The sequence below is a fragment of the Cetorhinus maximus genome, chromosome 5 (genome assembly GCF_964194155.1).
Source record: "Cetorhinus maximus chromosome 5, sCetMax3.hap1.1, whole genome shotgun sequence".
Taxonomy (NCBI): Eukaryota; Metazoa; Chordata; class Chondrichthyes; order Lamniformes; family Cetorhinidae; genus Cetorhinus; species Cetorhinus maximus.
The window spans coordinates 6,686,635-6,705,953 of NC_135883.1; the positions used below are offsets into that span (position 1 = coordinate 6,686,635).

The 19,319-nt window shown below is 42.9% G+C and overlaps 1 protein-coding gene across 18 annotated transcripts in view; it reads left to right on the top strand.

Moving 5' to 3' along the window:
- Positions 1 to 19,319, top strand: part of LOC144680470 (putative Polycomb group protein ASXL2) — a 312,304-nt gene that overhangs the window by 189,656 nt on the left and 103,329 nt on the right. The window contains exon 1 of one of the 18 annotated variants that reach the window (XM_078541453.1): positions 13,020 to 13,101. The exons of the other annotated variants lie outside the window; for them this stretch is intronic. Within the exon in view, the coding sequence (XP_078397579.1) occupies positions 13,073 to 13,101 (29 nt within the window). The 5' untranslated portion in view covers positions 13,020 to 13,072. Of the gene's footprint in view, positions 1 to 13,019; positions 13,102 to 19,319 lie in introns of those variants that run through there. 18 annotated transcript variants of the gene reach the window in all.

The window sequence follows — 19,319 nt, forward strand, 5'->3', positions numbered from 1 at the left end:
AATTCTGTTTCTCTCCACAAATGCTGCCTGACCTGTTGGAACTTTTTCAGCAATTTTTTTCTCATGTTTCCTATTTCTTTGATTTCCCTCAGCTCTTGACTCCATCCCCAGACTGCCATATGTCCGTTTGTACGGGTTTCCTGCCTGCTCCTTTGGTGCTACTTCATACTTTCCTTCATAAAACTTTTGGAGTTTTATATTAAGCCATCCTTCTTGCTGACCTACGAGAGCTTAATTAATAAACCCAGCATTATTCACTCAGCCTTAAAGATCAATGTTTGCATGTGCTGGTGGTTTAATGAAATAACTATTTCACCGATACCTTGTTTGAGCATCGAACTGGCATGCCATTCCTGAAACTTTGCAGAGGGGAACTATTTCACCTTTATTTCGCCAGTAATTTTGCTTGAGTTTGGTTTTGATATTGAAAGCTGCAGATGACAGCCAATTCTAGATCATCAATCTTATGTCTCTCACCCCGCAGTCCCCGCAAGTTTAGATATTTCTGTGCAGTTGAGGGACCCTTCTAGGAGTGTAGAGCCAATGAATGAAAATTGCCGCTGCCTGTTTAAACCACCACAAAATCCAAAGTGCTAGTGAACTTCAAACTGTAAACTCCCTGGTGCGTAAGTAAAATGAATCAAAACATTAGCATTTTATTAAACCAATATTGACAAAACACTCTTTGGCGTCTCAACTTTAAGCAATCATTATGTTACTGATGCAATATTTCAGTCTTGTTAAAATTCGAACATAGATCAAAATGTTTTTAATGCATCAATTTTGTGCCTGATTTGTGATTTGCAACAGTAATTTCCAATGAACAGTCCGTAACAACCTGTTTCTTTCGAGTTCACCAGTTATTTGCTTGGGGTGCTAGCACAAAGCACTGATTAAATTAACACTTTTTCTACTTTACTTTGAAGTTGCATAATTTATTGTTGTCTTAGTGCTGAATATCTGTGAACCAACAGTGCTGACTATGAGTGGAAGCCTCCACTCTGAGATCATAAGATCAAATACAGCTTTACTTCATTAAGAATTAATAGTCGAAGGATGATTTCCTGTCTGAGCCATTGAGATGAATGGTACTGCAACTCATTTGAGGAAGGCCTCACCTGCCTCCAATCTGATCCCACCTTTGGGACTATTCTGGGCACGAAGGACTGGATTTTCATGCAGTCAGGACTCCGAAACCATTTAAAAATGGCAGGCTGGACCTGATTTTGGGGTTCCAGTCCCCATTCCTGGCACCTCCCCAGTTTTTGCTGGTGCATAAAAAGGGTAATGGTAGCGAGCCCACACCCTGCACTCCCAGCTTGGCTGGCTCCATTGTGGGGTAGGCATTTCCGAGCTCTTTGCAATGTTTGTGGAGTCGGGCTAGCTTCTCCATGACTTGTGGTTCACGGCCCTTCAGAGGATTCGTGAACCAAAGTCTGGATTCGGGAACCTTTTGAAAGGTAACATAAAAAGGTCTTATCCATATCCCCCATGCAAACTCATTCCTCCTGCCAACCTCCAATGGCCCCATATACCCTCCGTGCTAACACATGGCTCTTCCATGTTCATTTGCCCAGTGTACACAATGTACTGAAGCAGTGAACACTATAGTAACAATGGCATGTATGAAATTGCATGTATTGAACTTATATGTTAGCTTTTTGGGATTCATACACAAGGATTCTCCAATCTCTCTTGCAGTCTTCCTCCATTTAAATAATACTCAGCTCCTCTATTCTTCCTGCCAAAGTGCATAACCTCACATTTTCCCCACGTTATGATTAAGATTGGGTGATGGCAGTCAAAGGGGAACTGGGCATGGCTGACCAAGGGAGAGGAAGGAAGTGGCAGCCCTACGAAGTCTTGTGGGGGAAAGAGGGTGGAATCAGTCAGCAGCACCTAGAGGAGAGTACGAGAGGAGGACCCCGAGCCAGGCAGTCAGCAGCACCTAGCACCTATCATCACAGGAGAAACATAAGTTCATTGGTTGGTGAGAAATTTCCATTAGTGAGCGTCATCAAGTAGCTGGGAATTAGAAAAACACATTATTTTCAAAAGAAGGGGCTCCTTACATTTAAGTAAGAAACACAAGCAATAGGGAAATAAAGTTAAGTCGAGACCAAGTAAAAAAAAAAGTTGCATAAGTAAAATAAAGTTCACACAAGGGAAGTAAATTGAAGCCATGGCAGGACAGCTCAATCATGTGGAATGCGTGTCTTGTAATATGTGGGAAGTTGTGAACGCTACTAGCGCGCAGGAAGTGTCACCAGCTGCAGAACCTTGAGCTCCAGGTCAGAGCTTGAGTGGCAGCTGGAGTCACTGTGGCACATTCATGAGGCTGAGAGCTACATGGATAGTACGTTCAGAGAGGTGGTCGCACCGCAGCTTAGGAGCCTGGAGGCAGAAAGGGAATCGGTGACCGCCAGGCAGTCCAAGAAAATTAGACAGGTAGTGCTGGAGTCCCTTGTGGTCCTGCTTACCAATGGGTTTTCCGTTTTGGATACTGGTGAGGGCATTGGTTCCTCAGAGGACTGCAGTCAGAGCCAAGTTTGTGGCCCCACAGGCAGCCCTGCTGTATAGGAGGGGAGAAAGAAGAGGGGAAAAGCTGTAGTTATAGGGGATTCGTTAGTTAGGGGAACAGACAGCATTTCTGTGGCCATAGACGTGACTCCAGGATGGTATGTTGCCTCCCTAGTGCTAGGGTTTAAGATGTCACGGAATGGCTCCAAGACATTCTTCTGGGGAGGGTGATTAGCCAGAGATCATGGTCCATGGTACCAATGACTGAGGTAGGAAAGGGGATGAAAGCAGACTTTAGGGAGTTAGGAAGGAGAATGAAAAGCAGGACCTCTAAAGCAGTGATCTCAGGATTACTCTCAGTCCCACGTGCAAGCAAGCATAGAATTAGGAGAAATGAGCGAATAAACACATGGCTGGAAAGCTGGTGTAGGAGGGAGAGCATCAGATTTCTGAGGCATTGGGACCAGTTTTGGTGAAGGTGGAACCTGTACAAGCCAGGTGGTCTACACCTGAACAGGACTGGGACGAATATCCTCTCAGGGAGATTTGCTTGTGCTGTTTGGTAGGGTTTAAACTAGATTGGCAGGGGGATAGGAACCCGAGGGCAAATTCAGAGCAAGGAACAGGAGATGGAGAATTAGCAAGTGATTCTGAAAAACAGAAGCAGCACAGATTAAAAAGTATGGATCACAGGAATTTGGCAGTCTTAAAAAGTATATATGTAAATGCAAGGAACATACTAAATAAAGCTAATGAGCTGAGGGCACAGATAGACACATGGCAGCATGATATCATCGCTATAACGGAAACTTGGCTTAAGGAAGGGCAAAAATGGCAGCTCAACATCCCTGGATGTAGAGTTTTCAGGCAGGATAGAGAGGGGGATAAAAAAGATGAGAATGTAGCATTATTGATTAAAGAATCAATTACAACTGTGTGGAGGGATGATATACTAAACAAAGCATCAAATGAGGTCATATGGGTTGAGCTCAGAGATAAAAAAGGGGCAGCCACACTGCTAGGAGAGTACTATAGACCCCCAAACAGTGGAAGGGAGTTAGAAAAGTAAATATGTGGACAGATTTCTGAGTGCAAAAACAATAGGGCGGTAATCATTGGGGACTTCCCTATCCTAATATCAATTGGGATGCTAACAGTGTGAAGGGCACAGAGGGTGCAAAATCCTTGAACTGCATTCAAGAGAACTTTTTTAGCCAGCACGTTACAAGCCCAACGAGAGGGGGCGCAATTCTAGATTTTGTCTTAGGAAATGAAGCTGAGCAAGTGGATGAAGTATCAGTGGGGAACCATTTTGAAGATAGTGACCACAATATAGTTAGATTTAGCATCATTGTGGCAAAAGACAACGATAGAACAGGAATAAAAGTTCTAAATTGGGGAAGACAAATTTTACAAAGCTGTGAGGTGAGCTGGCAAGAGCGGACTGGATACAGCTATTAAAAGGAAAAACTGTGTCAAATCAGTGAGAGGTATCCAAAGGTGGGATTCTACAAGCACAGTGTAGACATGTCCCCACAAAGAAAAAGGGTGGTACTGCCAAATCTAGAGACCCCTGGTTATCCAGAAGCATAGGCCAGGATAAAGCAGAAAAAGAAAGCTTATGACAGTTACAAAAGACTTAATACTGTAGAAAGCCTAAAAGAGTATTGAAAGTACAGGGCTGAAGTAAAATGGAAATTAGGAAAGCAAAGAGAGGATACGAAAAAATGTGGCAGGTAAAATCAAAGAAAATCCTAAGATGTTTTATCAGTATATTAAGAGCAAGGGAATAGCTGAGGAAAAGGTAGGGCTTATCAGAGATGTACATGGTAATTTGTGGGTTGATGCAGAAGATGTGGGCAGCATTCTCAATGAGTACTTTGTCTCTGTCTTCACCAAGGAGAGGGAAGATGCAGGGAAGTTAAAGAGGAGGAGTGTGAAACATTAGGTACAATAAGCATAGTGAGGGAGAAAGTACTGAAGGGACTGGCATCCTTTGAGGTGGATACATTACCAGGGCCAGATGAATGGTATCCCAGGCAGTTGAAGGAAGCCAGAGAGGAAATGACGGATGCTCCGAGGATCATTTTCCAATCCTTGCTAGATACAGGCGAGATCCCAGAGTATTAGAGGTCTGTGAACGTTGTACCATTATTTAAATAGGGTTTGAGGGATAGGCCAGAAGATTATAGGTCCGTCAGCCTGACTTTGGTGGTGGCCAAATTATTGGAAACAATTCTGAGAGACAGGATAAACTGTAATTCTGAAAGGCATGGGTTGATCAGGGACAGTCAGCATTGTTTTGTTAAGGGAAGATTATGTCTTACTAACTTAATAGAATTTTTTGAGGAAATAACAAGGAGGATTGATGAGGGTAGTGCAGTGGATGTTGTCTACATGGATTTCAGTAAGGCATTTGACAAGGTCCCACATGGCAGACTGGTCAGGAAAGTGAGATCTCATGGGATTCAGGGGAAGCTGGTAGATTGGATCCAAAATTGGCTCAGTGACAGGAAACAAAGGGTAATGGTCGATGGATGTTTTTGCGAATGGAAAACAGTTTCCAGTGGTGTTCCACAGGGCTCAGTGTTGGGGTCCTTGCTGTTTGTTGTATATATTAATGATTTAGATTTACATGTAGGAGGCATGATTGGGAAATTTACAAATGGCACAAAAATTGGCCATGTGGTTGATAGTGAAGAGGATAGCTGTTGACTCGAGAAAGATATCGATGGTTTGGTTGAATGGGCGGAGAAGTGACAAACGGAATTTAATGCAGAAAAGTGTGAGGTAATACTTTTGGAGAAGGCAAACAAAGCAAGGGAATACTCAATAAACAGGAAGTTATTGAGAGAGGTTGAGGAAGTGAGAAATCTTGGAGTGCATGTCCACAGGTCCTTGAAGGTGGCAGGACAGGTGGACAAGATGTCAAGAAAGCATATGGAATGCTTTCCTTTATTGAGCGAGGTATTGAATACAAAAGCAGTGACGTAATGCTGGAACTGTATAAAATGTTGGCTAGGCGACAGCTGGAATTTTGTGCACAATTCTGGTCACCACATTATAGGAAGGACATAATTGCTCTGGATAGAGTGCAGAGGAGATTTACAAGAATGTTACCTGAGCTTGAAAATTGCAGCTATGAGGAAAGATTGGATAGGCTGGGGTTATTTTCCTTAGAACAGAAGAGGCTAAGGGGTGACCTAATTGAGGTGTACAAAATTATCAGGGGCCTAGAAAGGGTAGACAGGAAAGACTTGTTTCCCCTAGCTGAGGGGTCAATTACCAGGGGGGAATATAGATTTAAGGTGATTAGCAGAAGGATTAGAGGGGACATGAGGAAAAACTTTTTCACCCAGAGGGTGGTGGGTGTCTGGAATTCACTGCCTAAGTTGGTGGTGGAGGCTGAAATGCTCAACTCATTTAAAAGGTACCTGGGTCTGCATCTGAAGTGCTGTAACCTGCAAGGCCACAGACCAGGTGCTGGAAAGTGGCATTAAAATGAGCGGCTAGTTTCTTTTTTCCCTTTCTGGCTGGCGTAGACAGAATGGGCTGAATGGTCTCTTTCTGCACCGTAACTTTTCTATAGTTCTATGGAATCTGGAAAATACAGGGAAGGCCAATATCGAAAGGCAGTAGGCCAAGCATAATTTTTGGGACATAAAGGGTTATATAGGGAAGGTCAGTGTTGAAGTCGTGCGAGTTGAGGGTAACAGAGCGAAGATCAAAGATGATAGAGGGAGGTTCGAGGTTGATGGATGGCAAGTTGAGGATTATATGGGGGGCAGTTACACTGTGCCGCAGTATAGCTAGAGGGTCAATGATAGCTGGTCAAGGGTGATGAGGGTGGATCAAAGGTCACAGAAGACAGGGAAAGGTGATGGAGTGAGTGTCAAGCTTGATGGCTTGATGGAGGGAAGATCAGAGGTGATTGAGGGAGTATGCAGCGTGATGGCTTCTGGTTCCAGAGTCATTGTGTGATTGGCCACGAATACAGTTGCGTCAACAAGAGTTCTCTGTAGTGAACCTCAAGGATGGAATTGACCACGGTGGGTGGATGGAGATCAAGGTGTGGTCAATGCTAAGTATAGGTCTCCCCATTAATCAAAAGTGCTCAGGACAGGAGGGAGACCCTCCTGCTGCCATCCCTAGGAAACAGGACCTCTCACTGTTCCCAGACAGCCTGGAGGAGAAAGTGAAGAGAGGCATTACTGAACCGTGAGGTCACACTTTGTCTGCGCTCAGACATTTGCCACTTTTGTATGAGGTGGCAGCAGCTCCAGGTATCCAGGTAGCAGGTGAAGATAGGGTGGCAGCAGCAATTGCAGTTCTTAAAACCTCCTCTCAGACAGCAAGAATAAAGCTCCTGCCTTGTAAGGAATGACTACCTGTCCAGGTGCCCTTTAAAAATGGTAATGGTGGGGGCATCAACTTCCTGTCCACCCCGCCGCATGATTCACCACACTCCTCATGCATGACTACCCAAATGGCTGACCACCACATAATCATACATAGCCAACACTCCCACCTACGAACAGAAATGTTGCACAATTCCGGCCCCAACATCGACAACCTCACCGCTACCAGTATATCCCATCCACTGTGTGCAATTTTGGTCTCCATATTTAAGGCAGGAGATACTTGTATTGAACGCAGTACAGCGAAGGTTCACTAGACTGGTCCCTGGGATGATAGGGTTTTCCTTTGATGAGAGACTGAGTAAACTGGGTCTATATTCTCTGGAGTTTAAAAGAATGAGAAGCGATCTCACTGAAGCATACAAGATTCTGAAGGGGTTTGGTACGACACTGAGAGGTTGTTTCCGCTGGCTTGGGGAACCGAGGACATGGCAGTCTCAGTATAAGGGGCCAATCATTTAGGACTGAGATGAGATATTTCTTCACTCAAAGGGTTGTGAATCTTTAGAATTCTCTACCCCAGAGGGTTGTAGATGCTTCATCGTTGAATATATTTAAGGCTGAGGTAGACAGATGTTTGTTCTCTCAAGGAATCAAGGAATATGGGGAACGGGCAGGAAAGTGGACTGAAGCCCAAGATCAGCCATAACAGTATTGAATAGCGGAGCAGGCTCGAAGGGCTGTATGGTTTACTCCCGCCTCTTGTGTTCTTGTGTAAATTTCACCCCAATAAACTTTGTGAAATTAGTCGTCTTGTTTTTCAATATTATTTGAAGAATACATACTTGGCAAAAAAATGTTAGAAGCAAATGAAAAATAATCAATCAGTACAGCTGACTGACCAGTACTGATGCGTCCTGAGAAACGAGTTACTCTACACATGTCCAGATGGCACAATCCAAATTCACAGAGTCTTCGCTCTTTATGTAAGTATGGGGTAAATACCAAGGATGATCTGAAGTCCAAAAGTAAAGCTTTCATGAAGGCAGTAGAAGACATAAAGGACAATCCAATGGATAATGTTAACACGTTGTGAAATAAGCAATAGCTCAGTAGGTTTGAAAATAGCATTGCCATTAGGTAGAAAAATTACCTGGAACAGGCTGCGACCTGTGTGGTGGATGCTAACTCACTGAATTTCTTTGAATGAAAGCTGGGCCTGTTTCTGATTGGGGTGGAGATCGCCTGTTACAAGAGGTAGGTACTTCAAGACCTGAGTGATCTCCTGGACTAGCTTTAGTCACCTAGATGGGCCGAAGACAAATTTCTTCGATTTGCTTTCTCCCAAATTGGCTTGGGATTTTTGTCTTAATTTTTCTCCTGTCCCACGAGGTTACATGGTTTTTGGGTGGAATATTGTAATTCAAAATGTATTGCAATTGTGTGGGCCTGGCTGAATGGATCAGAGGCACTCTACTCGTCTGTCATTATTCATGTGTTCATATATTTGAATTTTCTAGCCCTATTTAAACCCTGATTATAAACAATATAAATTCAATTAGTGAGAAGAATTGAAAAAAATTGAACGCATTTTGACTAGTTTGTGAAAACCCTTCAGCAGAATGTACAGAGATTGATATGCTCACTATAAAGTACGAGCTATTTTGTGCCACAGAGCATGACACAATCATCAATTGAAAGTGCCCATCACAGCACGACCCCAGGAGGTCAAGGTACTGCAGGGACTTACAATGAGGTTTCATTAAAGCACACACACACACACATTAATTGAACTTTATATATAAAGTTTCTATATACTGCAACAGCAATGAACAGGAAAAAGCAAGCATTCTGTAGTCTTTAGAGAAATCTGACTGCTTCCTTCTATTGAAGCACAGCATATAAAAATAAATGCCAGGTGGAGAGGTTGGGAATCCTCCTGCTTTTGATGTGGGAAACCCCCACCCTCCTGCTGACTAAGAAAACGGTAATTAGGTAGCAAAAATTGATTTTTGAGCTCGGCTTTAAATCCTGCGTCACAGCCATTCCCTGCCTCTGCCTTTAACTAAGCCCTTCCATCGCTGAAACATTTATCCACGATTTTGACAGCTCAGGACTCAATTGTTTCAATATCTTCTTTTCTCATCTACAATTTTCCACTTCCGCGAAACTTCAATTTCTCCAAAGCAAAAGCAAAGCACTGTGAATCCTGGAAATCTGAAATAAATGCTGGAAATACTCAGCAGATCATGCAGCAGTGAAGAGAGGAACATAATTAAATGTGGAATTTTCTCCACACAAAGGGAGACTGGTTTGCGGGTGTGTGGAAAGTTCTTCCAACATGCCTTAGGATCAGTGTCTCAGGAGCCTCAGTCTCTTTTGGTGGGTCACTGCTGATGTTGGCAGCCTCCTGGAACAATATTCCTGCCCAGTAAAGTAGATGGCAGAAAGTTGCCTGTCACCAGAGGGTCCCCACCTCCATTACCCCAGGACTCTGCCTCTCGTCAAGTTGTGCGCTCTCCTGCTGCAAGGAGAAAAATCAAAGAGGTTTCTTTTTATTCATTCATGGGATGTGGAGTTCACTGGCTGGCCCATCCCTAGTTGCCCTTGAGAAGGTGGTGGGGAGCTGCCTTCTTGAACCGCTGCAGACCATGTGGTGTAGATACACCCACAGTGCTGTTAGGGAGGGAGTTCAAGGATTTTGACTCAGCGACAGTCAAGGAACGGAGATATACTTCCAAGTCAGGATGGTGAGTGACTTGGAGGGGAACCTCCAGGTGATGACGTTCCCAACCATCTGCTGCCCTTGTCCTTTTAGATGGTAGTGGTCGTGGGTTTGGAAGGTGTCGAAGGAGTCTTGGCGAATTCCTGCAGTGCATCTTGTAGATGGTACACACTGCTGCTACTGTGCGTCGGTGATGGAGAGAGTGAATGTTTGTGGATGTGGTGCCAATCAAGCAGGCTGCTTTGTTTTGGATTGTGTCAAGCTTCTTGAGTGTTGTTGGAGCTGCACTCATCCAGGCAAGTGGGGAGTATTCCATCACACTCCTGACTCGTGCCTTGTAGATGGTGGGCAGGCTTTGGGGAGTCAGGAGGTGAGTTACTCATCGCAGGATTCCTAGCCGAGGTGTGTTTATAATGGAGGGGCGAGAAGAACAGAATTTGTGGAGGGTGACTGAGAGGCATGGGTGCAAGAAGACAATAGGATGAGGGGGAGTGTGAGTTTTTGCTGTTCAGATGGGGATGTGAGATGCCTGGAAGAGAAGAATGAGTGGAGCTGCAAGATGTGTTGTGTGGAGGAGTGCTGGTGAGGAGAAGGCTGGGAAAGTCAGAGTGTGGGACTTGCCATCTAAGATTGCTATGCAGTTTACCTTTCCTGTCCTCCTGAGGTCATGGACCCTCTTGATGCACTGTCTCCAGGTGGAGGGATCACATTTCTGTTGTTGACTTCTCAGTTATTTCCATGTGATCACTCCTGCTTGATTGGAGAGGTTGTCCTTTTCCTCCTATCGTTGAGAGAGCTCACCTCACTGCAGTCCCTCAAATCGTGCAGCAGGTCCTCCAGGTAAGAATGAAGACCGGGGAAGCAGCCTTCCCATATCTCCTTTCCATTCCTGTGGCTCATGCAGCCTGAAAAATCCAAGTGCTGGTGAGTACCTCTGACACATGCCGTGGTCCTTTTAGTTAGAAATTCTTCCTTTAATAGAATGGATGTGTCATCCCACCTGCCCTCTGTGGTTGGTTGGAGAAAATGGAGGCAGGATGCTAATGTTGTATCTAAGCAATGGTACACCATCTATAAGATGAAGCCCTTTCCTTCACCGACCCACATATGGTCCCATGGTTCTGACAGGGATGAAGTCTGTAAAATTCCACCAAATGTTTCAAGTCAGAACGAAAAGGTATCGACTTGAAATGTTGTTTCAATTTGCACAGCTGCTCCCTGCACTGCTGAATATTTCCAGCATTTTCATTTCTCCCAAAAGAAGGCACCCATATTCTGTCCCACACAAAAACCTCCATGCCCACCAAGCTTGGTCTGGTTGACCCACAATGGCTCTCTGTGCCCCAATGCATTACACTCCAACTGTTTTCTTTGTCAAATTTGTCCACGATCTCACCTAGCTCTTCTTCATATGTCCTCTTTTGGGATAATTTTACAAGTCTGCACTCTCAGTTTGGAGTCACAAACCTGAATTCCTAGGGCAGAGTTTTATGAGTTGGCGAGTGGGGGCGGGGCCCGCTCGCCAACGCATAAAATGACGCACGGTGACATCAGGGGGAAACTCCCGACGTCACCGCGCCCCATTTAAATTTTCCAGTAGGTGGGGGGCGTGGCAAAATCAGCTGCGGGTCCGCCGACCTGTCAGTGGCCAATTGAGGCCATTGACAGGGTCAATTAAGTAATTAAAGGACCTGCCCGTCCAACCTTAAGGTTGGTGGGTCGGCCAGGAGCCCCGGCGGGAACTAGAAAAAACATGAAACCTCATCCACGGGCGGGATGAGGTTTCATGTAGGCTTTAAAAAATTTTAATAAAGATTTTGTAAAAATTATGGACATGTCCCAACTCATGTGACATTGTCACATGAGGGAACATGTAAGGGAAATTTTATTTTTCTATTTTTGTCTTTTTTACATGTGCAGCCAATCTCCCTGAGGCTGCACTTAGCCTCAGGGAGATGAGTGCGCTCTCTCGTGCGCAAACTCGAAAGAGCACACTCTTGATTTTGGGATTCCCCCCCCCATTTGCACAGGGAGCGCATAGCGCTTCTGTGCAGAGTCATGCTGGGCAGGTCTTAATTGGCCCGCCCACGTAAAATGGCGCTGCACCTCCAATCGGGGGCGCCGATCGGAAGCACGCCTGTACACACCCGCCCATCAAAAAATGGTGTAAGTCTACAAAGTAATGTTTCCACTGTGGTTTGAAGACTCATTTAATCGTGTCTTTGTCCAGGTAGCTGCTGCACCATCTTTTTTAATGGCGTTTGGCCTGTTTATGGCAAGAGTTTCAGACAATTTTAACTCAAGGCTGATTAGATAAATAGCCCTGAGTAAACACTTGCTTGAAGTTTATACTCACAGTGTGATCCAGCAGGCGTCTGCATCAATTTTGTTTTCTAACTTGCACAGATTTTACATCAGATATTTAAAGTGATTGATCTTTGTATTAGAGAAACCTGACCATTTTTGGGAACTGAACTATGACGATTAGTTTGCCTTTAGTTTTAAAATACACATTTGGAAAATTGTACCTATGTAACTTTAAATTCCAGACATGTTTCACACATTGTTAGGGTACATTCAACTGTTGGCTATAAACTCCCAAATGGCATGAAAATTGATTGAACATCGATGTTTAATAATTCCCTCCATTGTGTTTTACATGCTCGAGACTTTTAACTACTGGCTGGAATATTTTGTCATGGGATTGTCATGGAGATTGACAGCCACCAGTTTGAAGTACTGACAAGTCTTTTGCTGTTTGGAAAACTTCAAAGTGGCAGAATTGATTAAAATCTCACCTTTGAGTTTATTACATGAGTTATGACAAACTATTGTAAGGAGCAGGACCCATTTTCCCATGGTATACACTGTGCAAACTGATAATATCTATAATTCACAATATTGTTTTTCCTTTGCTACCAAACTCCAACCCCCACCTCCTTTCCAGAAGGTATCACTGTAATGTTACGCAATCACCTGTGCCATGTTCAAGCGGCCACTATTGATTTGCGAGCCTTTGCAGTGAGTACTTGGGTGTGACTTCCTAGTTGATTTGATGCAGTTCTTTGCTAGATAAACTTGTTGAACGCGCGGGAGGTTGATTAGCAAAGTTCAAGGCATTTGTGAAAAAAAATTTGTGAAATTTTTGACTTGTAGCAAAAAGCATGTAAAGAGCACGAAGCTGCAGTTTCCTTCCTTGCATTTTGTGTTTGGTGGCAAATTGTCAAATTCATCACAAAGGGTCACTTGAAAAATTAAATAACAATGCCAGCTTTGAAGCTCAATACTCTGGGCAACTTGAATGTGTGCTGCCGTCTTACATTCACAGATCTGGCCTATGTTGGTGCATTGGAATTCCAAGCTTAGATGATCCAATATTCCCAACAGTCTCCACTGCAGCAACATTCCATATTTTTGAAGTAGGTGTATGCTCTAATTCATTAGGAGGGCTTATTCAGCAGGAGCAATCATGTCACCTCCTGACAAAGGAAAAGACAGGTGAGGATATTGGCTCAAGTTTTGATGCGAGGAGCCATTTTAGGTGCTAACTGCTTCAGATGCCCTTTAAGAATTGTAGAGAACTTTTTTTTTTTGCCTGTCAATACTGCAAAGATCCAGGAACTTAGTGGGGTCCAAACTGGAATACAGTATTTGAACAGAATCTGACTTTTGGTTAAGGATATGTAGTATTCTCCATCCAAAAGAAGCACACTCATTCAGAGCATAGGATGACTTATGTGCACTTTGTGACAAAATAGTTGTGCTGTACTGTACTCTGTTTACAATACTTGTGACAACTTCTAAAGTCAGCAAGTTTTACATCAAACTATACATCCTTGAAATGTTCATTCAGTTTTTAGCATGGGCAGTTGGTTAATTTTGATAAGCAAGATCATAGTAATCAATATACAATTAATTTATCTGCTAAATATGCTGAGTCATTTTGATTATCCTCTAATGTTCTGTCAAAAAAAACAGGATAAAATGAAATTAACCTGTCAAGAATCATCTTGACGATAAAACTAACAAAGTATAAATGTATATTTTCCTTTTACCACAAAACTCTAACGTAGGATTTTCTTTTTGAGAGTGTCTGTATACATACACACAGGCTTTGGTCCTGATTTGTGGTAAATCCAATTGCAATGGCATCTTTATCAGGAAGAATGTTAAAGCAATCTCTGATTGACAAATCAGTGTATAACTCTGAATTAATGAAGCAAACACAATTGTGTATTTGTCAATAGTTGCACAGAAAACTCCAACTATAATTGCATAATAATTATTATATTCAATTATACGGTATCAATTCAATTGAGCTTTGCCCATCAGCAAGTCAAATCCTTTGTTTCATTTTCTAAGGGCCGGAGCTGTAGGGTCAGGTGCCTCAGTTGAGCTAAGTGCTAGAAGTGTTTAGAAAAACAGCAAAGTATAATTAAGATAGATCCTTTTGAAGCGTATTTGATTTGTGGATTGAATTTGAGGAACAACCCATTAGGGCGTTGAAATTTCTGAAATGGGTTTTGTTGAATTATGCTTACAGCCAAAGCACAGGCCAGAACTTTAATTAAAACAATATTTAATTAAAGTGAATATACTTGCTAAATAACTGCTCAATTTAATGTTTTTTTTCATAATGAATGTTCACGGATTGAAAGTATCTAGAGAATTTACATTAATTTTTATAGCTCATGAAATACAATTAATTGTAAGATGGCCTCAGTGTGGGTTTATGATCAGCACTGAAAAAGCTTGTGCACTATATATATTGGTGATGGTATCCGTTGAAGACAAAACTGGCTTAAAACCTTTTTTGCCTCGTGTCAGCTACTTTGCACTTGTTTTGGGTTTTAGTACACAATGGCACAAACCTGCTTGACAGGGCAGCCAGATGCCATCAAACATTACTAGGTAGCACCCTGATGATTGCAATGATGAGGATCAAACTCTTGCCTTTCAGTATTTTGTTGAAGGAAGTGAGTGAGTTATTGAGAACCGCCTTAGCTATCCAGATCAAATAGAGAAGCAGAATGGGTGATAAAGCTTTTTTAAAAAAAACTCCGCGTTGTGTATTTCATGAGAGTTAGCCTTGGGCCGCATAGAATGTGGAGGGAAGCTACTTGTACTAATTTTGTACAAAAGAATTCTGATAACACCAAGCTAAATAACCAGAGTAAGAAAGATTGTAGCATTCTGAGTGATCTGAGCCAATTAAGAGGAAGTGCTAAGGAATGGCAACTTAATTTAAATGTTAATTGGATTTCAGAACGGTAGAAGGTAAGGAATCCACATTGAAACATTAAAGGTGGCTACACAATAAAGATGGAGGTCACGCGGCGCAGTGGTAGCACCCCGGCCTCTGAACCAGAAGTTCCAGGTTTGAGTCCCGCCCCAGGACTTGATGGCCAAGGAAAATGTTCATAAACAGATTGATTATCAACATGCAAATCCTTCCAACAGGCCAATGGCAGGCAGTAAAAGCAGGAGAGATTCCTGGCCAGCCATGTGATGGAAAGAAAGTTGGAGCCTCTGCCATCATTATTTTTTTATTCATTCACGGGATGTGGGCTTTGCTGGCTGGGCCAGCATTTATTGCCCATCCCTGGTTGCCATTGAGAAGGTGGTGGTCAGCTGACTTCTTGAATCGCTGCAGTCCATGTGGTGTAGGCACACCCACAGTGCTGTTAGGGAGGGAGTTCCAGGATTTTGACCCAGTGACAGTGAAGGAACTGCGATATATTTCCAAGTCAGAATGGTGAGTGACTTGGAGGGGAACTTCCAGGTGGTGGTGTTCCCATCTATCTGCTGCCCTTGTCCTTCTAGGTGGTAGTGATTGTGGGTTTGGAAGGCAACGTGTAAGAAGCCTTGGTGAATTCCTATAGTTCATCTTGTAGATGGTACACACTGCTGCTACTGTGTGTCGGTGGTGAAGGGAGTGAATGTTTGTGGATGAGGTACCAATCAAGTGGGCTGCTTTGTTTTGGATTGTGTCAAGCTTCTTGAGTGTTGTGGGAACTGCACTCATCTAGACAAGCGGAGAGTATTCCATCACACCCCTGAACTTGTGCCTTGTAGACCGGGGATACGCCGCAACATGAGGTGGCAGATTGTGTTCAAGTACAATTCTGCTGCTGCTGATGGCCCACAGCGCCTCATGGATGCCCAATCTTGAGTTGCTAGATCTGTTCGAAATTTACCCCATTTAGCACAGTGGTAGTGCCACACAACACGATGGATGGTATCCTCCATGTGAAGGCGGGACTTCATCTCCACAACAACTGTGCAGTGGTCTCTCTTACCAATACTGTCATGGACAGATGCATCTGCGGCAGGCAGGTTGGTGAGGATGAGGCCAAATATGTTTTTTCCTCTTTTTGGTTCCCTCACCACCTGCCGCAGACCCAGTCTAGCAGCTGTGTCCTTTAGGACTCGGCCAGCTCGGTCAGCAGTAGTGCTACCGAGTCACTCTTGGTGATGGACATTGAAGTCCCCCACCCAGAGTACATTCTGTGCCCTTGTCACCCTCAACACCCACAACTGGTGTTCAACATGGAGGAGCACTGATTCATCAGCTGAGGGAGGGCAGTATGTGGCAATTGCAGGAGGTTTCCTTGTCCATGTTTGACCTGATGCCATGAAACTTCATGGGGTCTGGAGTCTGTTTTAGTACCTGCCACCTCTGCTCCAAGCCCTGGTGGGTGTTGAACATCAAAGCCCAATAACTCTTATTTGTGTCTCCACAGATGCTGCCTGACCTGTTGAGTATTTTCAGTATTTTCTGTTTTTAATTAACAATTCTGAAGTTAAACTAGGGATTCAAAGATAGTTTATTTCCCCACTGAATGGTGGAAGCTACTCCCAGTTGGACTTGGTCTGTTTTTGTTTTAAATGCTGCACGTGTCTGATTAAGAAAGCTATTGAGAGATTTAGGATAGACACACGTCATCAATAACTGTATAGATCATTATGACTCTATTAGTGCTGGCGCCATGGATAAAACACTTGATGGCAGTGGGAGCCCAAAAAAAGGAAGGGGAGAAAATTGTCAGAACAAAAAGTGAAGGAAAAAAAAAAGATAAAAATAGAAAACGATGGCAATGCAATCCAGGTGGCCTGCAACTGAAAGAGAAGGATAATGTTTCAGGTGTAACCTTTCAGGAGAACATGAAAGCATCAGACAATTTGCTTGCTGCTTCTACTTTCTCTGTACAAAAACCAAATTAAAAGACTCCTGCAGCTTGCGCCAACAGGACTAATTATGTTCCAATTTTAAGGCCCACCTACAGAATTTAACAAAGCCAAAGAAATGCTAAAAGCAAAACCAGAACAATCCCAGCAGGATGTAGCACTTACTGGCACAGAAATATGACTCCACTGTGATTCAGAAACTAATGGCCTCCATAATCCAGCTAGTTGGTTATTAAATATACCCTGCTTCCATATTAGCCTACACAGGAGTGTGCTCCCAAATTAAAAGGACTCCAGAATGTACTGATGAGCAGACCAGTCAGATCTAAAACATACACAACTCACAAAACCTTGATAGAAAGTTGTTCAAAAATAAAACTCCATCAGAAATGTGAAATTCATAATCCCCATGCAAATCAACCTCTGACAACTAACTGTTTTAGAAATGTATGATTAAGAGAAATTTTAAGATTGCTTGTTCACAAAGTAAAAGAACATAAAAAGAAATAAACCACAAATGCTGGGGAGCTGAACTGAAAATAGAAAACCTATTAGTTTATGAAAAAAGAAAAGATGTTAATGTTCCACATGTAAATCTGTCATCAAAAATGGAAATTGGAAGGTAGGTGAACTTATTAACAGTATTGAACCAAAGGGAGAGAGAATGAACAGAAAGCAAAAATGATGAGTGCTGACTGCTGTCAGAGAACATTGTTGCTGTTTCAGTAAAGAAGCTTATTGCTAATCTCAGATCTGGCATCTATCCTGGACTTAGACCGTGAAAGTTTTAATGGCAATGGTGTAAAACTTGTCTTTAATATAGACAAGTGCCCCAAGGTACTTTACAGAGGTGTAATCAGACAAAGATGGATGGCAAGCCAAAGAACAAGATATTAGAAGGGGTGTGCAAAAGCTTTCTCAAAGAGGTGAGTTTTAAAGAGGTCCTCATAGAAGTAGAGGCTGATGGAATGGTGGCAAGGGGTAGGGCGAGAGAGGGAATTCCTTAGCTGAAGGAACAGCCAGCAGTGATGGATTGAAGGAAAAGGCAATGCACAAAAGGTGAGCATCGGAGAAATGAAAAATTCCAAGGGGGTGGTGCTAGGGCTGAAGGAGGTTAATGAAATAGAACGAGTTGAAGCCATGAATTGATTCAAACAGAAGGATCATCATTTTAAATTGGTGCTTTGAGACCAGGAAACATTGGACAGGTGTGTGGGGCCAGATAAGGGACAGCAGAGTTCGAAATGAGCTGAAGTTTACAGAGAGTGGAAGATAGGAGGCTGACTGGGAGAGTACTGGATAAGCTGAGTCTGATAATGACAAAGGCAAGAATAATTGTTTCAGCAGCATGTTTGCTCAATACAAGGAAACATTTAGATAAAAGCAAAAAACTGCGGATGCTGGAAATCCAAAACAAAAACAGAAACAGAAATACGTGGAAAAACTCAGCAGGTCTGGCAGCATCGGCGGAGGAGAGCACAGTTGACGTTTCGAGTCCTCATGACCCTTCAACAGAACTAAACAACCCCCCCACCCCGGCTTAAACCAGCTTATATTTCACCCTTTTCCTATTTTTACTTAGTTCTGTAGAAGGGTCATGAGGACTTGAAACGTCAACTGTGCTCTCCTCCGCTGATGCTGCCAGACCTCCTGAGTTTTTCCAGGTATTTCTGTTTCTGTTTTTGACAAGGAAACATTTGTTGGAATCTGGTAACATTTCCTACATGAAGAGCTCCAGTTTTATCAGCTCAAATATTCTTCCATAGATATCATAAGTAATATAGTGAATTTTGAAGACTAATTTATTAATCTCATACACATAGGGTGCCAACTGTGATAAAATGTATTCCTGGAGGTTTCATCACATGAATTACCCCAAGCTTCAGCCATTAGTCAGCCAACACATGCATCCTTGTGATGTAATGCCTTCCTATGCTAACTGGAAAGCAAAAAGACTCATTACACAATTGGATGATTCTTGACTGTCAACCAAACAGCCTTTATTTCCCATATTCAATATTTCTATATTGGTTTAGCCGGTAAAGAGAAATGCTTAAAGAAAATGACTAAGAAAAACAATCTTTTTTAATGTCCCGATGATTTTCCTCCAGGACTGCACACAGCAGTCTCCTGGAGATGGATCTTCAATTCCTGGAGACTCCAGGCCAGTCCTGGAGGGTTGGCAATCCAACATACACAAAATGTGGAAGCTTTTCATGCTTTTCTTTGTACACAAGTTGATACCGAGAGCTTTCCTGTAAATAACTTGAATACTAATATCAGTAATCTTCCTCAGATACAAAGCAAGGCATACTTGGCACTGCAAGTTGTCACATCTCATTCTTCACAATATTAATATTTAGTCCTTTTAGAGAAGATGTGCAGCAGATTTTTACTAAGATTTCTGGAACTAATTTTGTTCTTGACATGTTAACAACATTTCTGACACACGATGCCTACTATTCTGTTTGAGTTAGAGTGACTGTGTAAGCACTTTAGACAGTTTCTGAAAATTCCAAAGACAGATT